The sequence below is a fragment of the Crocuta crocuta genome, unplaced genomic scaffold, assembly GCF_008692635.1.
Source record: "Crocuta crocuta isolate KB4526 unplaced genomic scaffold, BGI_CrCroc_1.0 scaffold218, whole genome shotgun sequence".
Taxonomy (NCBI): domain Eukaryota; kingdom Metazoa; phylum Chordata; class Mammalia; order Carnivora; family Hyaenidae; genus Crocuta; species Crocuta crocuta.
In genome coordinates this window covers 5,652,790-5,676,955 of record NW_027533170.1, presented here as the reverse complement: position 1 = coordinate 5,676,955, position 24,166 = coordinate 5,652,790, and the positions used below count along the sequence as shown (strand labels likewise).

Below are 24,166 nucleotides of genomic sequence, written 5' to 3'. Positions count from 1 at the left end.
CTGGACTGCCAATTTACGGGCTGATACCAAACTTAATTAGGGAGGATTTTAAAGTGTTTTCATGTCTGGTAGGGCTAGTTCCCTCTTGTTCTTTTCAGTTTCCATAGCTTTTCTTGTATGTTCTCTCAAATAGAAGCAAACATAATTTTCATTGGGAGAAAAGCATGTTTCATGTTGTTTTCCTAAGAATAGGATCCATCTTTTCAATTGTTAACATCTAATATTCTATCAAGAGTTTTTTTTTTAAGTTTTCCTTAATGGGGCGCCTGGCTGGCTTGCTCAGGAGAGCATGTGATCTCAGGGTCATAAGTTTGAGCCCATGTTGGGCTTAGAGATTCCCCCCCAAATAAATAAATAAACTTTAAAAAAAGTTGACATGTTTCTTTTTCTCTTTTATAAAAGGGATCTTCAAGTGCATCTTCAAAGTCGTTCAGGTTTGTATATGTATGAAGTCTTTTATCCTTTTTAGTAAACATTTTTATTGAACTGTAATTATATATACAGAAAAGTGCACAAACCGTAAGTGTACATATCATAAAGTGAACGCACTCATGTAACCAGCACCTGATCGTGAAATAGAACGTTACCAGCACCATAGAGGCTGCCTTGTACTCCTCCAGGCCTTGTTGAGCTAAAGAAGTCAGGTGAAAAATAATGTATATGATTCCACTTATATAACGCTTAAAAACAGACACAACTACTTGATGGTGATTTAAGTCATGATAGTGCTTACCTTTGACGGGTGGGGGGGGGAGGGTAGTGACTGAAAGGGGATGCTGATTTTTGACACCCATAGGTAAGTTTTGCCTGCTTTCAACTTCATTTAAATGGAATCAGAGTTAGATACACTCCTTTGACTCTGGTGAATGCTGAAACTTACATATATGCATAAGATTTGAATGTATATTTGTATGTAATTGCTACTTCACTAAGTTCTCTTAGAGTATTTCACCAAACTTCCTTGAGTTTTTCAGATACGTGTATCTGCAAATACTTCTTTTCCATGAAATTCACATGGCTTTTCTTTTGTCAAACTTCACTGGCTAAAATCGACACAATGCAGAGAGAGAGGGGCACATCTTGTTCTTGACGTTAAGTGGAAAGCCTCTTTCGTTTTGACATTGATGCTGTCTTTTGGGCAGAGGTACAATGTTAATGAATTACTCATCCATTTCTGTTTATTGAGTACATTCGCCATGAATTGAATGCTCAATTCCTGAAAAATGGAGAAAAAAATGATTTTCTCCTTACCTCTTTTAATACAATGAATAGTAATAGTCTACTATTGAATTTCCCTTACATTCCTGTAATAAACCCAATTTTGTCATGATTTATTAACTCCTGCCAAGTGTTTTTGGGTTGTTGGCTAATACACTTTTAAAGTTTTTGCATTGATATTTGTGAGTGGTCTCTGATTTTGTCTTTGGTATGGTCTTTTTCAAGTTTTGGAAACAATGCTATTATATTTTCTTTACAACAAAGTGAATTTACAAGTCTTTAAGAAATTTTTTTGGCACTTTGAGTTTCAAGATTCTTTTTCCAGCTTCTGGGATTGTATAAATCACGATTATTTAATCTTCAGGGTTTGGTAGAAATCACTTGAAACAATCAAGATCTGACACTTAACTCTGTTAGTTTCCTCTATGATAAATGATTTGTTTTAAATTTCTCTATCTAAGAGGGTAAATCCTGGCATTTCAATTTGTATTTTTGTAAAAAAAAAAAGGTTATTCTTCTGAATATATAAAGTACTCTTATAATTTTGAAAATTTTCCTGTTTTATGGTTATTTCTCCCATATCATTTCAACCTGTGTATTTCTGCATGCCTCCTCTGTTCTTGAATAAGTTAGCTGGTGATTTGCATAATTCTCTCTCCCGTTTTACAAGTTGCTTACTTCTATTTTCTTGTGGTTTGCTTTTCTTCTCCAAGTTTTTAAGATTTGGTTAATTTTCAGCTTCTCCCATTTTTAATGACACAGTTCCTAACTACTATAAATTTCCTGTCCTAACTGCTTTTTAAAAGCATATTTTCATCAGCCTCGTGGTCATGTCTTTCTGGTGTGCTTTCCCTGTTTATTCTTATTTCTTCTTTCGATGCGATTTGTGGTCCTTCTCACGGTTTTTGTTGTTTGAAGTTTTCCTGTACTTTTTAGGAGGGAGGAGTGCTCTAGGAGTTTTCTTAGCTCCTCTCCTAAAGCTTCTTGTTCATTCTCAGAAAGTCATCGACATGACGTCGCCACGGGCCTTCCTGCTCCACGCTTTCCTGGCCTTTCTCTTCTCCTTGTCCTATTAGGCTTGTCCTGTCCGGCTGAAATTCTACTTCTAGCAGTTTCTCCCCGTGTCATCAGTTCCGAGAGACACACAGCCCCGGGCCCAGCTGACCACGCTGCTGGAACGCCCACCAGCGGATGGAACCTGCAGGAGCCTGCCCGGTCTCCGCAGGCCCCGGTGACGGGCCCCCGGCCAGGCTACGGAGAAACTGGGCCGCCAGTGAACAGCTGCCTGCTTTCCTGGTCCCCCCACACAGATGCCAAAACTATGTCGGTCAGTGGTCGGTCCTTCCTCGCTTGCCTCAATTTTGAGGTTCATGGGGACGGACAACTGTCATCAAGTTTTGTAGAACGGGTCTGGGGCTATCCTGGTTACCTTATGCTAAGGCTCAGAACGTACACTATTGTGGTCATCTTCCCCAAACTGAACCCCTGTGAGATCTCTATTACAGAAGAGATTTTAATAACAATCATTTCATGATGGTTATCACAGAAATTATAATTAGAAATTTACTGTATTTCAGGTACTATGCCAAGGGCTTTATACGCATTATCTCATTTAGTCGTTCAATAACCTCAGGAGTTAGTTCTCCCGCCCCCACCCTGATTTTATTGAAGGGGAAGTTAGGGTCCAAGATCACACTGCTGAACTGGCAGATCTGGGATTTAAACCTAAGTCATTGCACTCCAGATTACCTCCTTACTAAACTGACTATCAAATATTGTCAGGTCCAACCATTTCCAAACTATGTACCATTGTAAGCAAAACCTCAATGTGAACTGAAATTAAATAATAATTATTTAAAGATCTGATATATATATATGTATATATAGACACACGCACACATAGTATAGGTCAAATCTAAAAGCAGTGCAGAGGATGAATAGGTTGAACTGTGCTGTATGATCTGATTACTCTTGATCTCCTGCAGATGCTCAAAACAAAGCTTCTACTAACTTCTGGAGAATACCATACTGAGGGCAGGGGCAGAACACAGGGAACAGTTATTGTGGACCTCCTCTTTTCCTGCTCGTTACCAGACCACTGCCGAAGAACAAGGCATACACGTGAAATATTACTTATCACTTAGTTTATATTGTTCTTGTAAATAACTATTTAGAAACAGGAGTACTTTCTCTTCAGGGTCACTGGCCTGTTTCAGTCACTAGGCTGTTGTGGAAGGTGAACACTTCCTGGGCCCCTTTTAGGAAGGGGCCTTCCTAAAAAGGCCCCTCACACATGTACCATTCAGAATCATAATGTAATTTTTAATCTTACGCTATTAAATTATACAAGGAATTAGGAGAGGTTTCTTAATAGTTTTATGAAATACTTTTAAACTTGAACTTCCCTCTCCTTTACAAATACGGTTACTATTATTATGAACTTTCCCACCTTCTAACCACTAATGGCAATTCAGGAAAAACAATCAGGGCTTTTTATAATAGTTCTAAAGCCATTTCACATATGCTATTTTAACTCCTAACGTCTAGGAAGTGACTTCGTTTAAGATAGGGATTTTTTAATTTGCTAGGATTTAAATAGAAGCAACTGAAATGACTCGTCAGAAGATAACATCTGTTGCTAAGCTTGTATTTTCCCCACAATCAGAAAATGAATCATTTCTAATGAAGAAAATAATAAAGTTGACTTTGGCAAGATAAGGTTTAAGACTAAGCATGCCAACTACAAATGAATCATTTCTTCAAGCACATACCAGATTTTCCTTCAGAAGGTCCATTATTTAAGGGTATTTCCCCCTCCAATTTAGGAAATAAATTAAAATTTAAATATTTTAATTCCTGAACAGTAATGCTAGTAATTTAGTTTTTGTATTGATAGTTGTAGAATAACTCAACATTTATTATCACCAGCTCCTTGAGCGAAGAGCTCTCCATTTCAGTACTTGCCTCACATCTCTGAACGTCATTCAACAACAGTGATGGAAGTGATTTATTTGATAAACTTGTCACAAATGAAGATGAGTAATTATACCATTTCCTTTACAATTAGGTAGTTCAAAGAATGAAGAAAACAAAGCCGAAAGAATAAAAGTGAAATCCCAGTCCTTAGCCCCTAAACAGAACATTTCCCTTCCAATAACCTGAAAATATAAAAATATAAATGACCACGTATGGAGCTGCACCATTAAATTTACTTTAGTGGTTCTGGTTTTTTACTGAGATTTTTACTTATTTGCTTTGAAAAAATTAGAAAACTGTCAGTTTGAAATCAGAATCACTAACACACTAGAGTCAACAAACTAAAAAAAAAATCCAAATGGCTAAAAATAACTCTGTTATAAAAGTACAATTTACAACATCACATAGTTCAGAAAAATAAACAAAACCACTGAATATCTTTCCTTTTTGAATGACTGTTTTCTCCCCAGAAAGAAAAAGCAACTAATGAACTTAAAATCAAACGTAACTGTTATTCACCCCAGCAACATCTAAGTAAGTGACCCAGACAAGCACAAAACCTTCTCATCCACAATCACATAAAATTTTCCTTTAGTTACATAATAGTCTTCTTAAATCAATGTCCACTTAGAAAATTACTGTATTAGTTAAGCATATTCATCCTTGCTATGAAGTTAATTTCATTTATATAGGCCACGTCAGCTTAACTGGCACAATTTACTTCATAAGACAAAATAAGTCATTGTTCTTTTTAAAAATTACAGAATCATCTGTTTTCAAAGAAGAATCCTAGATACTTAATTCATTAAAGCAATTTTCTACCGTCAGCTGTCAAGCTTTTTAAATGATCACTAAGTGTTCCCCGCAGATTATCAGTGCTCGGTGAACTGTAAACCTGTTCTCAGGATTTGTGTCCGTTTTACAGTATGATACAATTCGTACTGAAGAGTTTTTTTAAAAAGATAACCTACGTACATACAGTTAATTTGCCCGAAGAACTTCTTAGAAATTCAGTATAAACATTTAAGAACCACAACAGAGTCCACTGTGGTTCAAACTTCCACAAAGATTTCCTTGAAACCCAGGACAAAGGTTACTGGCTCAAGACCATATTCCAAAGTGACATCGGCACGCAATTTGATTGTGAGACTCTACCTCTTAAAAAAAGAGCACACTTGGTTATACATGGCTTTTAACCTTGAGCTACAGTTACGCTACAAACCCCCCTCTCCACCCTCCCCTGCTAAAGGAAGTCAGTCACGTGGAGATGTGCACATTCTCAGAACACTGTGCCGAGTCCTTGCTTTTCCAGCTCTGATGGAGATCTCGAAGGCGTTCAGAAGTCCGTGTGCTTACATTCAGGGCAGGATGAACTTTACAAATTCCACTTTCGTCCATTAGTGACAGGCCACAGATCCCAAAGTATGCATGCAAAGCATCTGAAAACGAGGTTAATTTTTTTTTTTTAAATCACAACGGGCACTCTTATTTGTATATGCTGCAAAGTATTATAGCGACATAGCTATGAGCCCATCACATTACGATTACATTTAGAAAAAAATGCAGTTTTTGAAACATTTGCTTTCTCAATCTCTGAAAACACCAATTTAAAAAAATGATCAAAATCAGGTGTTTTAGTCAAGAAGGTATCAGCAACAAAGGAAAAGAGTTCTCAGAAAAGAGGCGACACTCCCGACATTCTCTGTGTCAAGAACCCAAGGAGAAGAGCAGTGCTCCATGCCCTCCACTCAGTGGGTGGTCCCCTTCTGCTGACTAAGGAAAACAGAAACAAGGGCCTTTGACCCTATCATAAAGGGGAAAATTCTCCTTAAAAATGAAAGCAAATCTCTGACTGTAAGTAGAAGTACCCCTTCCCACGAGGTTGTACCTCTGACATTTCCTAAACCGGTACTGTCTCAATACTGTGTTCGGTGGAAGAAGCCTAAACAAAATAGTCCGTTCTGGAATGCTGTTCCGTATTCAGTTTTCCTATTTAGGGGAATGTCAGTCATTCAAAAATGTCTGACCTGACAGTGAAAACAAACTCACACTCTATGTGGCTATAAATACCATAACCTTACTTTTATACCAGCCTCACTACTGTTGCCCGTCTTTAAGGGGGCGCTGACCCTCTTCCATTCATGTGGCTGCTGAAATCACATGGCTGTTGCCTGCTGGACAGCCTTACATGGACCCCGAAGAGCTCAGAGCTCTGCAGTTATGGGAATACTACACCAGATTGTGTAGCTGTCAAGGATTTACTGGCCATCATTTACAGCCTCAAGAGCTGCTCAAGTTCAAAACACCTTACAGACTCACACTTTTCTCAAAAGAATTAAAGAGCATGTTTTACTTATGTATCATTTACTTTTCAAAACAGGAATGACAGCTGTGCTCATTCAATGTTATTGGTGAAAAAGTTATTTTACTAACGGAGGCCCATGTCAATCTTCTTTAATGTCTTTTCAGAGACTGCTTAGCTTTCTTCTGGCTCACTTTTCTCTAATTTTCAGACCACAAAAAATAAATCTGATTTCCTCTGTTCTATTTACTTTTCCTTGTAGTAATGCTAAAAACTTGTCTAGAAATGAAGAAACTTTTATTGTCTAGAAATGAGGAAACTTTTCTAGAAAAAAATGCAACTGGGAGAGAAACAAAATCCACCCAGAGTAACATAACATAGGATCTACTTACCACATAATGTAAAAATAAAACATTTAAAAATAAAACATTTTTTTCTTAAAAAGATTTTTCTAAAAGCCAATGAATAAGAACTTAATTGTTTCAAACCTCAAAAAATTTTTTTTCAACTTCCTAATCTGTATGTGTATTAAAGCATGTCACATGCTGAAATATATAGTTTCTTCATAATATAAGTTTATCATTTTCTTCTGTAAATATATGTAAAACTGTTTTGTGTCAAATCTCCTACTAAATTTACTAGAATCAAGAATAAGTTAATTTTTAAAGACTTGTAAAAGTGATTTTCTTAAAGGCTCTGTGAAATAGGTCTTTCAAATAAATTCAATTTATTATACAAAGACTTTCTATGCTTTGCACTGTAGAAGTTCTGAAGACATTTTAGCATATCTGTAAAAAGTATTAAATCCAAGTATTTACAGAAATGTTAAAGTTTGCAACTGATTGCTAGAAAAAAGCTTCAAGAATTTTCTTTTAAAAATCTATTGTAAATACTCAAAATGTTAATTCAAATAGGCTTATGGATAAAATGCTTTCCAGGGCACCTGGGGGGTTCAGGCAGTTAAACGTCTCTTGATTTCAGCTCAGGTCATGATCTCATGGTTCATGGGATCGAGCCCCACATTGGGCTCTGCGCCAACAGCAGGAAGCCTGCTTGGGATTTTCTCTTCCTCTCTCTCTGCCCCTCCCACTGCTTGTGCACACTCTCTCAAAATAAAGAAACATTTAATGGGGGGAAAAATGCTTTCCAAGACCCTGTCATTTCCCTATTCCCACTTGTTAAAATAGAACATTATTTGTCAAAACAGTGCAAGCTAAGATGAAAAACAATGGCAGCAAGACAATTCTGTTTACTTGAGGTAATACTGTTAACATATTTATAGCTATGGTTACAGATACTAAATTGTTGTAAAGTTTATTTTGAGAGAGAGAGCATGTACAACTACGCAGGGGAGGGGCTGAGGGAGAGGGAGAGGACCCCAAGCAGAGCCCACGACCATGAGATCATGATATGAGCCAATCAATATCAAGAGTCGAACACTTAACCGACTGAGCCACACAGATACCAAACAACTGAGCCCCGACAGATATCAAAGTTTAAAAATATTATTTCCCTTTAGAAAAAAAACAACAAATAAAAGAACTCACACAACCCAGCAGGAAAAAAAGACAACCAATTAACTTGACTGAAAAATGGGCAGAGCATCTGAATAGCTATTTGTCCAAAGAAGATATATAAAAGGCCAGCTAATGCTCAACATCAGTGACCATCAGGGAAATGCAAATTAAGCCACAGTGTCATGTGCCTACCGGTAGAGTAGCCGTCATCAGATAGGCAGAAGATAACGAATGTGGCTGTGCATGTGGAGAAAGGGGAGCCCTCCTCCCACCATTGCTGGTGGGAATGTAAATTGGTGCAGCCACAGAACAGTTATGGAAGATCCTCAAACGATTAAAAACAGAACTACCACACGACCCAGTAATTCTACTCACCGGAGTGTACACAGAGGAAATGAAAAGAACTTAGTATCTACACCCCCATGTACACACGGCAGAATTATTTACAGTAGCCAAGATATGGAAACAGCTTAACCCACTAAAGGATGGACTAGTAAAGAACTTGCGGCCTATATATCGTGAAATCTGATTCAGCCATAAAGAACGAGGAAATCCGACCATGTGAGACAACATCGATGGACCCTGAAGGTGTAATGCTAAGTGAAATAAGCCAGAAAAAGACAAATACTGTACGATCTCACTTCTGTGTGGAATCTAAAAAACAAAAAGAAGAAACCAAACTCCTAGAGAAAACACATTGGACTGTGCTTACCAGAGGTGGGGGCTGAGGGGCTTTGGAGGAAGGTGGTGAAGAGGCACAAACAGCCAGCAGTGACTAAGTAGTGGGGATGTAACGTAGAACACGAGCACTACAGCCAACGCGGCTGGACGATGTACAGGAAATGTGTTAGAGTAGTTAATCCTAACAGTTCTCCTCACAAAAATAAACTCTTTGCCTTTATTATTTTCTTCTTTTCTTTTTTGTATCTACAGGAGAAGGTGGGTGCTAGCTGAACCCATTCTGGTAATCATTTCACGAAAATGTAAATCAAATCATCATGCTGTATGTCTTAAACTCACACAGTGATGCATGTCAATTATTTCTCAATAGAACTGGAAAAAATATTCTTCTGCTTTAGAAATTAAAAGCACTGTACATTTTTTAAAAAGAAGCATATTTTGGGGGTGCCTGGGTGGCTCAGTCAGTTGAGTGTCTGACTCTTGATTATGGCTCAGGTTATGATCTCAGAGTTCATGAGTGTGGACCCTGTGTTGGGCTCTGCTTGGGATTTCTCTCTCTCTCAAAAATAAACTTAAAAAAAATGAAGCATATTTTGCATGAAAATACAGGTAAGAAAGAATGTAAGAAATCTGTCTGCTTACTTCAGGTACAAAAGTCTGATTTCATAAGCCCCATATTTATTACTTTCACTCAAGTACATATTCTGACTAGAGCAGTTCTGTGACAGGAGAGGAGTTGAAGAGGTTCTAAACTAATAATAAAAACCGTGATTCTACTGCAAGTCTATAAAAAACAATCATTCCTTGTGTCTAGTTCATATATTTATAGCTAATATTTTATTAACTTGCTTATCCATAATGCTCTGAATCATTTATAACACTTTCAAACAGATTTTGGGGGAAGCTGTCAATGGAGTAGATTTGCTACAGGTGAAAACATAATGGGGAGGGACAGGCAGCCTGCAGAGTGATGTTAGAGGTGGAAGAGGAGCCAGATCTCAGGAAGGCCCTGGCCCTTGAGGGCCATGTGGAGGAACCCACTCAGGGAGCTGAGAGTCTTTGAATGATTTCAATGGATTTAAGAGACGAGTTCACATTAGACGTTCTCTACCTGTTTTTTAAATATATATACTGATGTCTACATTTTTTATTCTTTTTTTGTGTGTGTTTATTTTTGAGACACACACACACACACACACACACACACACACACACACACAGAATCCGAAGCAGGCTCTGGGCTCTAAGCTGTCAGCACAGAGCCCGGTGCAGGGCGAGATCATGACATGAGCCAAAGTCAGACGCTTAACTGACTGTGCCACCCAAGTGCCCTGCTCTTAACCTTTTTGTATCCAAGATGTCTTGAGAGTCTGAAGAAAGCTTTGGCCTTTCTCCCGTCATTTAAGCACAATGCACACACACACCCCCACACAGTGTCAGTGTGAGGGGGACTAGACAAGAAGCAGGACGACTACGATAATAAGACTGTTGGAGAACTGCAGGCCTGAACCTGGCCCTGGGCCATTCAAGTTTTGGGGCAGGGAGGAGCACAGAGACCAGGATGAGTGGGCAGGCTTGGTCCGAGGGGCCCGCAGATGGCATCCGTGGAGTTCGTGAACAGGCTATTTCGTATCAGAGTATGTGGCTTGGAATGAAGTCTGTCTAGGTTTGGGAAATGGCAGAATTATCTACATTTTTAAAAAAATATCATTAATAAATATTTTTCATTATTTCTAAAGAACCCATTTGAAAGTACAGTTGACGCCTGAACAACATAGCAGTTATGGCCACTGACATCCTGTACGGTCAGAACTCCACAAAGAACTTGGACTCTCCCAAAAGTTAGCTACTGACAGCCTACTGTTGACAGGAAAGCTTACAGGTAACAGGGTCAAACAACACATACTCTGTATGTCCCATATATTATATACTGTGTTCTTCCGATAAAGGAAGCTAAAGAAAAGGAAATGTTATTAAGAAAGTAACAAAAAGGGGAGCACCTAGGTGGCTCAGTCGGTTGAGCGTCCAGCTCAGGTCATGTTCTCACGGTCGTGGGACTGAGCCCCGAGTCTCTTCACTGAGTGGAACTCACTTGGGATTCTCCCCCCACCTCCCTGCCCTAGTCCCTCCCCTGCTTGCTCTCGCATGCACATGCTCTCTCAAAATACACTTTAATAATAGTAATAATAATAATAATAATAAAGAGAAAATACATTTACAATACTGTACAATATTTATTTTAAAAAATCCATTTATAAGTGGACAGGTGCAGTTCCAACCCGTGTGGTTCAAGGATCAACTATACTCACTATGTACAAGAATCTTTCTGTTCTTTACGTCTTTATCATTCCTGAGTTTGGAAAACAAGATCATATTGTCTGCATCTCTTGAGTTTTAGAAAACGAATGGTAAGAGTTCAGAAGCAAAGTATTCTTTCAAAAAAAATTACCTGAATCTGCTGAAATTCAGAGAACAACAGTTTGGACAGTGAGGGACACCTATCTTTAGGATTAGAGATTTCTGATTTAATGGCTTCTGAACAGAGTAAGGACCAGTTCCCCTCTGGATTTAGCAACTGATCCAACTTAGCTCTAGTAGCAGCTAGATTCTGCTCGGACCAAATGATTCTCTGGTTTGGACAGGGCCCATTCAGACCACTTGCCTTATTGCCTCAAATGAAAGAAAACTTCGGTTAAGTGAAATACATGGAAAATAAGACAAACGATACCTATACATCTCGATAATCCAACCTTTACTTTATGCTCTTCAACATGGTAAATTTTCACCCAAACTTAAACAAATATACCTTTTTACAAACAATACGTATTATGTAAGTTTACGACTGTGGCTAAATTTTCTATCTTATGCCCTTTCTGACAAAGATGCCTGAAGATCTCTCTACTCAAGAAATAAGCAAAAGTAAAGTTATCCTAGAGTCATATAAAAAGTAAATTACCTGGATGACTATCTGGCCACTTGGCAAATCCCCCCACGAGGCGATCTTGAGTTGATAAGATGTAATTTCTATTTTTCTCAAAGTTAGTGTACTGAAAAATTTTCAGAAGCTGAAATGACAGGACAAAGATAAATTTACTGCATGAAACTTCCATATTGACCTGTGGCTCAATTTTCAGATACACATCAATTAAATATGCTTTTGTTTAGCTAAGGCTCTTAAAGCAAGCCTCTGGAGACTGGAGCACTTAGAATCAGTCAACCGCATTATCATTTCTATCATCTGATCACAACCACTTTGCTTTCCTTGACCTACTCAGGATTTACATCTTCTGAACCACACCCAACTAATCCCCCTGCATCACATTTAGCTAGGCTGAAAACACAACTTTCCCAATTCAACTTAATCAGTCATTTAAAAATTTTTTTAATGTTTATTTAGTTTTGAGAGATAGAGAGAGGGAGAGAGGGAGAGGGAAAGAGAGGAAGGGCAGAGAGACAGGGCGCGAAGAGAGGGGGGACAAGCAGGCTGTATGCTGACAGCAGCAAGCCCAATGTGGGGCTTGAACCCATGAACCACGAGATTATGATGCACACAAAGGTAGATTCTCAACGGACTGAGCCACCCAAGTGTCCCTTAATCAGTCATCTTAGAAAGTGCAATTTTATGTACCCATATTTTAATTCTTATGACAGGCTTTTACAATTTTTATCGTAGGCTCTTAGTTACAAAGCAGTCGTAACTGAAACCAAAAATATTTCAGAAAAGAGCAACAGAAATTATTAACCAGATGCTAAGAGCAGTTTTATTTGAGAATAGTAAAAAAAAATATAGCTCTGTAATCAGGAAGTATAATGTTAGCATCAGAAAATATGTAGCTTTAAGACTGACGACATGTATTTGTGTTCTCTTTCAAGATCCCATTACATAGAAAGAAAAATGAAAGATAAATTAAACCGTGAATGGGGGTGGGGATAAAGCAGTAGCAAGAGAGTTCCAACAACTTCTGTAAGACACAAAGCAGTTGAAAGTATGTCAATAAATCAAAGAGAGCCATAGAAGATATTCGTGAGTAAAGACACATTATTTCCCCAAAAAGAAAAATAAAGCCTAAAACAATTATGATACAAATAAGAAACATACTTATTCACCCATTTTTAGAATCCACCAACTAGGGCTGGGTGGCTAGGCTCGCTTAACGTCAGACTTCAGCTCAGCTCCCAATCTCACAGTTGGGGAGTTGGAGCCCCACATCGGGCTGGGCTCATTGCGGTCAGCACAGAGGCCACAGCGGATCCTCTGCCCCCCTCTTTCTATGCTTCCCACATGAGTGCTTGCACGTGCTCGTGCACATGTTCTCTCTCAAAAACAAACATGTGTTAAAAAAGGAATCTACCAGCTAGAAACATTTTCCATCAAGTGGCATATGGGTCATTACATAAAAAGAAGAAACTATATAATCTCAACACTGTACTTGAGGGATGAGCACTGGGTATTATATGGAAACCAACTTGACAATAAACTATTAAAAAAAACCCCACTGTACTTGGTTCAGCAATAAACCATATTTACATGATCAAAGTAAGTGCTGATTCTTGGTTTTCAAATTTTATTTTACTTTTTAAAAAGTTTATTTATTTATTTTGAGAAAGAGAGAGGCAGAGAGACAGAGAATCCCAAGCAGGCTCCATGCTGTCAGTGCAAGGGCTCCACATGGGGGCTCAAACCCATGAACCATGAGATCATGACTTGAGCTGAAATCAAGAGTTGGGGACATTGAACAGACTGAGCCACCCACAGGTCCCTTGGTTTTCAAATTTTAGAATCAACCTACAGGCAAAACATAAAATATGTGATTACTGTTGCTGAATAAAGTACGTTACTTGACACTGTAAAAATAAAGGTAGTATGACAGAATTAGAAGGTGGAAGAGGGAAAGGTTCAGAACTAAAAAATAAATGACCAGTAACAATTTGTTTGAAAAAAAGAAGGCTAAATCTTCATTTTTCATAGTCAGGAATCAAAGATAGTACTAAAGAGAAGTCCAGAAATCAGTTAAAAGTTATGGTGATATCCATAAGAATTAAAAAGTTAAAGATGTTTAAAAATAGTTGCTTTCAGAAAGTTGTCAAAGACTACACCAAGGTCATATCTAAAAGACTCAAGAGCCAACATGAAGGGGCTTAAACTGGCTAAAAATGGGACAATCTGAGCATCAAAAAGAACAACATAATAGATTAAAATATAAAATATGTTGGAGAGCCTGGGTGGCTCAGTGGGTTGAACATCCTACTCTTGATTTCCGCTCAGGTCATGACCCCAGGGTTGTGGGATCGAGCACCACATCAGGCTTTGTGCTGAGTGTTGAGCCTACTTGGGATTCTCTTTCTCCCCCCACCTTCCTCTCTCTCCTCTTCCCTCCCTCCCTCTTCCCCTGTCCCCCACTTGCTCTCTCTCTAAAACATTAACAACATAAAATATGTTAACCCCGAATGCTGTTAAAATGATTCTGTAAAAAAGTCGGTGAGGTTTTTATACACCAGCAACAAACAATTCAAAAAGAATTACGAAAGTAATTCTATTCACAATGATAGATAAAAGAATTCAATACTTAGGAATCAACTGATCAAGGATGTAAAAGATTTGTATCCTAAAAACCACAAAATACTGCTGAAAGAAATGAAAGATCTAAATAAATGGATGCTCACTGAAGGAAGACTTAACACCGTTAAAAGTCAACACTACCCAAAATGATCTTCGGATTCAACACGATATTTATCAAAATACCAACAGCCTTTTTGGTAGGAAACGGAAAAGCCAGTTCTCAAATTCATTATGGGATTGCAAGGGGCCCTGAAAAGCCCCAACAATGCCAAAAAAGAATAAAGTTGAAGGACTCATACTTCCTGGCTCTGAATTTTACTACAAAGCTGCAATAATTAAAACAAGAGGATATTGGAATAGGGGCCACAGACCAATGGGAACAGAGAGAACCCATAAAAAAAACCCCAAAAACAAAAAGTGAAACAAACAAAAAACCCAATGTGCATATATGTTCAGTTGATTTTCAACAAGAGTACCAAGGCCATTTAATGGATATCCACCTGCAAAATAACGAAGCTGAGCCTTCACTTTTATAACACATATAAAAATTAACTCAACGTGAATCAAAGACCTAAACTCAAGGGCTAAAACTATAAAAGTCTTAGAAGAAAATTTTTATGACATTGCCTTTGGCAATGACTTCATGGATAGGACAACCAAAACCATAGGCAACACAAGAGAAAAAAAGATAAACTGGACTTCTTTAAAACTAGAAACTTGCACATCAACGGACATTGTCAACAGAGTGAAAGACAATCACGGAATGGGAAAAAATAGTTGCCTATCATAGAACTTGATAAGGGATTAATATCCAGAACACTTGAAGAACTCCTACAACCCTACAACAAAAAACCTAACAACACGATTAAAAAATGGGCAAAGGTCCTGAATAGAAATTTTGCCAAAGACACATGGCCAATAAGCACATCAAGAGGCTCAATACCACACTAATCATTAGGGAAACGCAAATCAAAACCAAACTGAGATGCGACTTTACGTCCACTAGTATGGCTATTATAAAAACCAAAACCAAACAAAAACCAAGTGTTACTGATGATATAGAGGAACTGGAACCCTCATACACGGCTGGCAGGAAAGTAACATGGTGCATATCCACCCTCACTGTGGGAAACAGTACAGCAGTTCCTCAGAAAGTTAAACACAGAACTACCGTTAAGATCCAGCAATTCTGCTCCTAAGTAAATATCCAAAAGAAATGAAAGAATCAACTCAGTTATTTGTACACCAATGTTCAGAACTGCCTTATACACAAGAGCTAAAATGTGGAAATAACCCGTGTCCATCAACAGATGAATGGATAAACAAAACGTGGTATAAACATACAACAGCATATTATTCAGCCATAAAAAGGAATGAAAATTTTTTTTTTTTTTTTTTTTATTTATTTCTAGGAGAGCGAGAGAGACAGCGTGAGCAGGGGAGGGTCAGAGAGAGAGGGAGTCACAGACTGAAACAGGCTCCAGGCTCTGAGCTGGCAGTCAGCACAGAGCCCGACGCGGGGCTCGAACCCACGAACCGCGTGATCATGACCTAAGCGAAAGTCGGACGCTTAACCGACTAAGCCACCCAGGCGCCCCAAAAAGGAATGAAATTTTGATATATGCTACAACATGGATGGATCTTAAGAACATTTCCTAAGTGAAATAAGCCACACATAGAAGGACACATATTTTATGATTCCATTTATACAATGTACCAAGAATAGGCAAATTCATGGAGACAACAGGTAGAACAGAGGTTACCAGCGACGAGAGGGAGGGGGGAATGGTGATGAGTACAGAGTTTATACTGAGGATATTGGAAGTTTCGGGTATAGACAGTGGTGAGGGTTCCATAACACTGTGAATGTAGGCCTAAAACCAGCAAATTGTATACTTACAAATAGTTAAACTGATAAATATTACATTATATATATTCTGCCACCTTCAAAAAAAAAAACACTGATGGGGAACTTTCTGGTGGATAAATCAAGTTTGATGATTCTGGAGCCCTTTGATCAAAAGGAGATAACCAGAAATTATGTGCCTCTTGATGTGACGCAATAGAAAACATACATAATCACTGACTAGATATTTAATGGTATCATGGAATTATGGTTGATTTTCCAGATGTGATAATGACACTATAACTCTGTTTCTTAGAAAGTTATTTCTGGTTAGGCATTACACTGAAAATTTTCCAGGTAATATGAAAAATGGTATCTGGGATCTGCCCTAAAATAATACAGTGATGGAGAGGGAAGGGACTCGGAATATGGATATGACTGGTTGGCTTTGTGATAAAAGCTGAGGAGCCCAGCTGTGGACATACAGGGGTTCATTACACTATTCCACTTTTGGACAGGTTTGTAATCTTCCTTAATTAAAATCAGAGCGGTACACTTGAGGAATGGCAACAGAAGTGAGGAGAGAGAGGGAGATACACTGCCTTAGTTTTAAATCACTCTGTTTTCAGAATTTCAGAAATTAAGGAAAAAAATAGGGTATTACATAAAAGACAGATTTTTGTTAGATTTCAGAGTATCAGAATTAAGTGATACATTTTAGAAGTGAAAAGGCAAGTTTAAGATAGAGAAAACTTGTGGGTACTTAGTGGCTAATAACCTTATGAAATCAGGTATGACAAAAGGTAAGAAAGGGATGGAGAAAAATGTGCGAATGTGTCAATCAGTTTGGGTTAGGCTAATAAACTGGTAAAAAGCTAAAAACCACAAATTATTTTTAAAGAAATTACCCATGGTTTATCTTTTCAGATGAGTAACTTCCCATAAAGCCTGTACTGGGGTCAAGTTCAGACAGATCTCTACTCTAGAGAGACCACTGGTCACTTGTGGTAACAAGCTTTTTATGACCTTCTACCTTATGCTTTTTTTTTTTTTAACCTATGTTCTAGGCCACTTAAGTTTTATAAGAATGGACATTTTCAAGTAGCACAACAGATAACTGAATTCTATGGAAAAACCATACACAGATTAGCTTTGCCTGAGCAACAGGAAAAACCAAGTAGCCTAAATGTAGCAGTATTTAATGAACATTACAAAGACCAAACCTTCTAGAGCACAGTTTATATCAACACAGACTATAGGTTTCTCAATTTTATTTTTTTCTCTTACCTTTAGAGTTGCTCCTACCCAAAAGGAATAACAGGTGTCTACAGGCTTGTTAGGCCTTCCATGATAACCATTTTGTTGCCTCATTATACACCACCTCTTTATCCGGTTCAATTCTTTTTCTGAAAAAACTTCTTCTAGTTTACCCATCAGACACAGTGATGCAATGCCACAGAAAGTCGATCCTCCTGTTAAGTGAAACCACACAAAACTTCAAACTTCAAATTAGATGCCCAGGAAAATAGTATAAAATGGCCAGAGGAAAATAAAATAGTGGCTTCTGAATTCTGGAAGACAGTAAGAAACAAGTAAATGTAGAAGACAATTAATTATATACCTTTAAAATAATCACAAAGCACTGAAGTCTTCAATATTAATTTGAAAAAACAGAAAAGAATTTAAATAATACACAGCTGTAAGAAATATTCTACTTATGAAAAACAAAAGACTTGGGAGGCTGAGGAACGTGTTCAAAATTACACGGTTCAAAGGAAGAGCCGAAACTCAAACCTAGGACGACTCCTCCCTGTATAGGTCTCTGTCACCCAAGTCTGATTTAATTCATCTGAAGACGGCCCAGTGCTCATGAACTGTGGTACCACTTGCCTGAGACTACAGACTAATTGTGACATGTAGCACTGACAAGCTGGAAGCGGATATGCAGAAAGACCGACTCAGCTTAAAACAATGAAGGAAGGAAAATCTGAGCGAGGGATGAGGGCGCAAGGGCGCTGGGGGTGGGGTGAGGAGAGAAGTCTATCAGGAAAGAGAAGCATGGTGAGTTCCATTCACTGCGGTAGACTGAACGATGCACCCCAGAGACACACATGTCCGGGCCCTAAGGCCTGGACCATGTCAATGTTACCTCCTAAGGCAAAAAGAACTTTGCAAATGTGATCACAGACCTTGCGATGAAGGGAATGTCCTGGACTATCTAGGCGGCTCTAAATGCAACCACAGTGTCTTTATGAAGTGGGGCAGAAGGAGATTAAACTACAGAAAGAGGAAGCAAGCACGGTGACTGTGGAAGCAGAGGCTGGAGTGACCTGGCGGCATATCCGGGGACACCAGTGGCCTTCAGAAGCTGGCAGAGGAAGGAACAGATTCTCTCTTGGCACCTCCAGAAGGAACCAGCCCTGTCAGCATCTGGATTTTAGCCCTGTGAAGCGCGGTTCAGACTGGTCTTTCTTCCAGAGCTGCACGAGAACACATCTGTGCTGTTTTACACCCCTACATCTGCAGCACAATGTTACAGCAGCAACAGGACCAATACTTGCAAAGGTGATTCCTTTCCTTAGGAATCAAAAAGTCAGTATTTTTCCACAAAGCAAAAGAAACAACTTTACACTGGCACTATCTGTTGTCAAGTCCAAACAATATGAAAATACTTATATTTCCAATTTGTCACGCCTTCAGCTAGTGATGCTTCATCCTTCAACTTTCCTTTTGCTGTTATAATGCTTGGATGCAATCTCTGGCAACAGAAAAGTGGGCATTCCCTCTAGAAAACTCACGGCAGCCATCACATTAAAAAGGTCGCTGTCTGAGAGCCTGGGTGCCCTGGGGAGCCTGCTTAGTCGTTAAGTGTCTGATTTCGGCTCCAGGTCATGATCCCACGGTTCATGAGACTGAGCCCTGCTTCAGTGAACTCAAGCCCCGCTTGAGTGAGGCTCATCTCTATCTATCTCCCTCTCTCTCGGCCCCTCACTCATCTGTGCCTCCCCCCCACCCTTTCAAAAATAAAATAAAAAGGTCACTGTCAGTAATACTATTTAATCTTCAGAATTTTTCCTAGTGACTTGGGAGATCTCTGTTAGTCATGAAGGAATTAGAAAAATAAAGCAAATTTATAATAACCTTTTAGAATAATCCCTATTAAGCAACTACTAATCTTCAATTTCAATTTCTCTTTCATGACAACCTGAATATGACTTCAGGTATTACTACATCATTAAATATAAAAATACTCCATTAACTACTAAAATGTAGGGAGGCCTGGCCGACTCAGAGGAGCATGTGACTCTTCATCTCGGGGTCGTGAGTTCAAGCCCCATGCTGGGTGTACAGATTACTTAAGTAAAACTTAAAAAACAAAAACAAAATGGAAAAAAAAAAAACCTACCTAAAAGTAAAAAGAGGCACTTAACTGTTACCCTCCAAATTACTTGTTAGGATTCTTTAAAAGCAAACTGGCACAATTCAAAGTAAAAATACTCTTTACTTTGCCCAAATCACCAGCTTTGCACAATGATAACTTCTGAAGTAAGTCTGAGCTCTGAGTAGCCAAAAACACTTATTGCAAAGTCTATGCTTTCAGCTAAAATTCATTCACCAGCATTTACCTCTGAGAGATTCTTGTTTTACACAAAATTCTAAAAAAGTAGTTCTAAAAACCTGGATTAAAAGTACTATGTTAGAAGAGTGTTAGAGGCAGACATAAACACAGCAAAAAAACCAGATAACATCTCATTAAGCCAATTAAGAAACATCATAAAAAAGTAGGCACAGGAACTCCTACTTTTTTTATTTATTTGAGCGGGGAGGGGAAGTGGGGGGGAGAGAGAGAGAGAGAGAGAGAGGGAGGGAGGGAGGGAGGGAATCCCACGCAGGCTCCATGCCATCAGCGTAGACCCTGACACAGGCTTCGAACCCACAAATTGTGAGATCATGACCTGAGCCAAAACCAAGAGTCAGACAATTAACCGAATGAGCTATTCCAGTGCCCCAGGAACTGTTTTTTCTCTCAGGATTCATAATATAAAAGTAATAAGTCACATAAGTTAATGTGATACCCTGAGTCTTCCAAAATATTTCTACTCCTTAATCCAGAAGGAAAATAGTCAACTCTTTGACCTAATTTCCTAATATTTATTTATGTAGTCCACATATTCATATATTTATTTACAGAATTATTATTATTTAGTCTCCCAAGGGGCTAAAGAAGGTTATGTCAATGATTCCTACATGCTTCAAAAAATTTCAAGAATATTACATTGTTACATTAAAGTACAATACAAAACTGCTTCTCATAATTATCTGACTCATCAAGAGAAGGTTAGGTTGTGTTCATTATGCCTTGGAAAAATAACCTTCTTTACTGAAGGCTATTATAGCAACAGATATTAAGGCATACGCAAAGAGAAAGATCGAAACTGCTGAGACTGTCACCTAAAGCACAACGCTTCAGGCATATGGGTCCTTAAGGTGCGCAGAATCCCACAGTCACAACACATCACATATGGAAGGGGCCATAGGGGTCGGGGTAACAACCCACCCCGCTCTCCCGGGGGCAGGGTGAGGGAGGTGTTCCCGACTCTGGTCCTGGACCCTAGGACTTACCACATTTTAACGGTATAACAGGTATAAGTTAACTAACTGCTCCTGTAAAGTTTTAAAACCCAATTTTAGGGGTTCCTGGATGGCTCAGTCGGTTAAGTGTCCGACCGGCTCAGGTCATGATTTCACACCTCGTGGGTTTGGGCCCCATGTTGGGCTCTGTGCTGACAGCTCAGAGCCTGGAGCCTGCTTCAGATTCTGTGTCTCCCTCTCTCTCTGACCCTCCCCTGCTCACACTGTCTCTCTCTCAGAAATAAATAAAACATTAAAAAAATTTAAACCCAATTTTAAGCATTCTTTTAGTATTTATTTGCATGTACCAAATTATCTGAAAGAATCCATAAAATTCTAATAATCCAAAGGATTATCTGAAATACATAATTTACGATGGGTAACAATCGTAAAGCTAGAAATAAAATAAAAGGTACACAAATAACAGTAACTATACCATTTTATACTTAAACACCTGGAAAAAGTAAAGTGAGGAAAACTCAAGGGAGCTGAATGCTTAGATGAAATTAGGCCAAAGAGTTGAGTATTTCTCTTCTGGATAAAGGAGCAGAGATATATATATATATTTTTTAATATTTTTATTTATTTCTAGGAGAGAGAGAGAGACAGCGTGAGCAGGAGGGTCAGAGAGAGAGGGAGACACAGACTCTGAAATAGGCTCCAGGCTCTGAGCTGGCAGTCAGCACACAGCCCGACGCGGGGCTCGAACCCACGAACCGCGAGATCATGACCTAAGCGAAAGTCGGACGCTTAACCGACTAAGCCACCCAGGCGCCCCAGGAGCAGAGATATTTTGGAAGACTCATGAATTACATGAACTTATGTGACCTATTACTTTTATATTCTGAATCCTGAGAGAAAAAACAGCTATAATCCTAGCAAAGCAGGAAAGCCTAACTCTTCCAGACACAAGAACATTTCGTCCTATGACCATACTGGCAGGTAAGCCACTCACCAGGATCAAAGGAATCCTCATATCTGATGGTAACAGCCTGGAAGGATATGGTGTGCCTGGCTTGTGTGCAGGACAAACAGGCTCTCAGCAGCAGTGCGAGAAGAGCAGATGAGCCACAGCCCACACTCGGCCTCCCCAGCTTCAGGACGCAGACAGGGACGGAGCGCAACCAATTCACATACTTCCTGGGCCACCACAACGTACAAGGGCAGGCGGGATCAGACACGAATGAGACACCCAGCACACAAGGTAAGGCAAACGTGAAAATGGTGGGAGCCACATGTTACAAGCAATACAGCAAAGGGAGGAACTGCTCAGGGCTGCGGGATAAGAGACCACGGAGAGTTTTGTGCAGAGAATGGAACAAAGCATAGGAAGCCGGGCACAGCTCTGGCCATTAGGCAAAGGGGAAAGAGGAGAAGCAGGTGGAGGGGGAAACATTTCAGGCAAAGGAAGAATTATTAGCCAAGTCCGGAAGTGAAAGGGCAGGTGAAGACATTTGGGGAATGTATGTTCTCTGAGGCTGGAATGCACGGAAGGGGTCACTCACGTGTGGTCTACAAAGCTAGGCTGGAAGTGGGCATGGAGAACTAAAGTGAGGGCACAAAGTCGCTGCTGAGAGGCCCCTGAGGGCTCGTCGGTTGAGTAGCTGACTCCTGGACTCCTGATTTCGGCTCAGGTCATGATCTCAAGGTTGATGGGATCAAGCCCTGTACTGGGCTCTGAGCTGACAGTGCGGAACCTGCTTGGGATTCTCTCTCGCACTCTCTCTCTCTGCCCCTCCCGTTTGTGCTCTATCAAAATAAACACAAAGGCATTTAAAAAAAAAAAGAAGAAGAAGAAAGGTACTGCTGAGCAAGCACAGGGTTTCACGTGGGCTCTGACACATACCAGATATGTGAGGCTACTAGGTTAAGTCACAACTTAGTAAAATGACAATGGCTACTGTGGTGGTTGGTACCGTGTCAACCTGGCTAGGCCAGCATTCTGTTTCCCAGAACCCCCTTCCCTGTCCGGTCTGGAGTCTGAGAAATCTGGGTGAGATGTATGAGGACGAAGAGAAGCAGCGGCCACTGCTGGGGGTTCAGGGAGGCGGGAGACAAAGGCACAGGTGCTGGGAGGTTTCGGCTTGCCCCCCTTGCCCCCCACCCCATACACTCGGAATGCGAGTCTGAGGCCCACAGCCAGATGCCGGAGCAGCAGCCCCCACCAGAGTCCACTGCCACAGTCCTGCTTGGACAGCTCCCTGCGCCTGGCCTTCCAGATTCTCCAGGCCTCACGGTCCACATGGACCAGCGCTACAGGAGGGCTTGTCAGTGACTCTGCCGACGAACCCACTTCCCCTTCCAGGCCTAACTTCTCCATCCTCTTCCACGACTGTGTGTAGCCTTATTCCTGCGATAAGTCCTATTCTCTACTACTCATGGTGGTTTTGCTTCTCTGACCGCTTCTGAGTAATGCAAAGAGTCCCACTCTCAGAGGGCCGGTGTGAGGGTTAAAGGAGCCTAAATAGTTGCCGGCACAGAGCAGCTGCTCAATAACAACTTCCTGTCCTTCCACTCTGTAGCTCAAGGATATAAACTATGGGAGAAAACTGGTATAAATGCAAATAAGAAAACAGAACAACAAAATAAAATAGAACACGAGATCAAAGGCCCCAAAGTCTGGATTTCTGGCTTCTGCGGAGAGAAAAACCAGTAGGTCCGGTGGCAGCTGTTCTGCATTCCTGAATAGCAAATACACGCTTGGGTGGAAATTAGAAAACGATGGTTTTAAAAACCTGCAGCTTGAGATGAAGTGCTCTGAAGGGAGATGTGCCCGGCAGGCCGGTGGAAAGGGCGCTGCAGGGCTGCAGCAACAGTGCAGATCTGCAGAGAGGGCTGGGAGCCATCAGCATGGGGGTGATGAATAAAGACCCATCCATTAGTTCATCCAATGTGTGCCACACTTACACGTTGGGGGGGATACTGCAGTGACTAAGAGGCAAAGATCTCCGCTCTCAGGTGGGGACAGACAATGAACAAACCGGTAAAATACAACTTAGAGAAAAACAGACTAAGGGATAGGGAGCGGAGCAGGTGGATGTGATGTGGGTGATCTGCAACCTCAAAAACGATCATTCAAAGCAGATCATCTGAGCCAAGACCTGAGGACGTGAAACAAAGCCAAATGTAATAGCTCGGGGTGAGGCTGGAGGGTTCTACGTACAAAGAACAGCAAGTACAAGAACAACTTGGAGATTTAGAAAGGTGAACGACCTGAAGGGAAGAAGAAAGGTGGGTGGAGGTAAGAGTGAGAGAGGAAGACACAAACATGGTGAAGGAGCCAGAGACAGCTTATAAGGAAGCCGGGCACATGGAGTGGGATGTGTCCAGAAAGGAGGGGAAAGGCTGACAGCTCCCAGTGCCTCGACAAACAAGGTGAGGAGGGAGAAGGCGACAGTGGTTTGAAATGTCAACCACTCGAGACTTGAAATGAG

At 40.1% G+C, this 24,166-nt stretch overlaps 1 protein-coding gene across 1 annotated transcript in view; it reads right to left on the bottom strand.

Annotated features, from left to right (window-relative positions):
- Positions 1–4,207: 4,207 nt before the first annotated feature.
- PGGT1B (protein geranylgeranyltransferase type I subunit beta) overlaps positions 4,208–24,166 on the bottom strand; it is a 64,207-nt gene continuing 44,248 nt past the window's right edge. The window contains exons 8-10 of the mRNA XM_077746326.1: positions 17,388–17,572; positions 11,651–11,759; positions 4,208–5,633 (exon numbers count right to left, since the gene is read on the bottom strand). Of these exons, the coding sequence (XP_077602452.1) occupies positions 5,452–5,633; positions 11,651–11,759; positions 17,388–17,572 (476 nt within the window). The 3' untranslated portion in view covers positions 4,208–5,451. The remainder of the gene's footprint in view (positions 5,634–11,650; positions 11,760–17,387; positions 17,573–24,166) is intronic.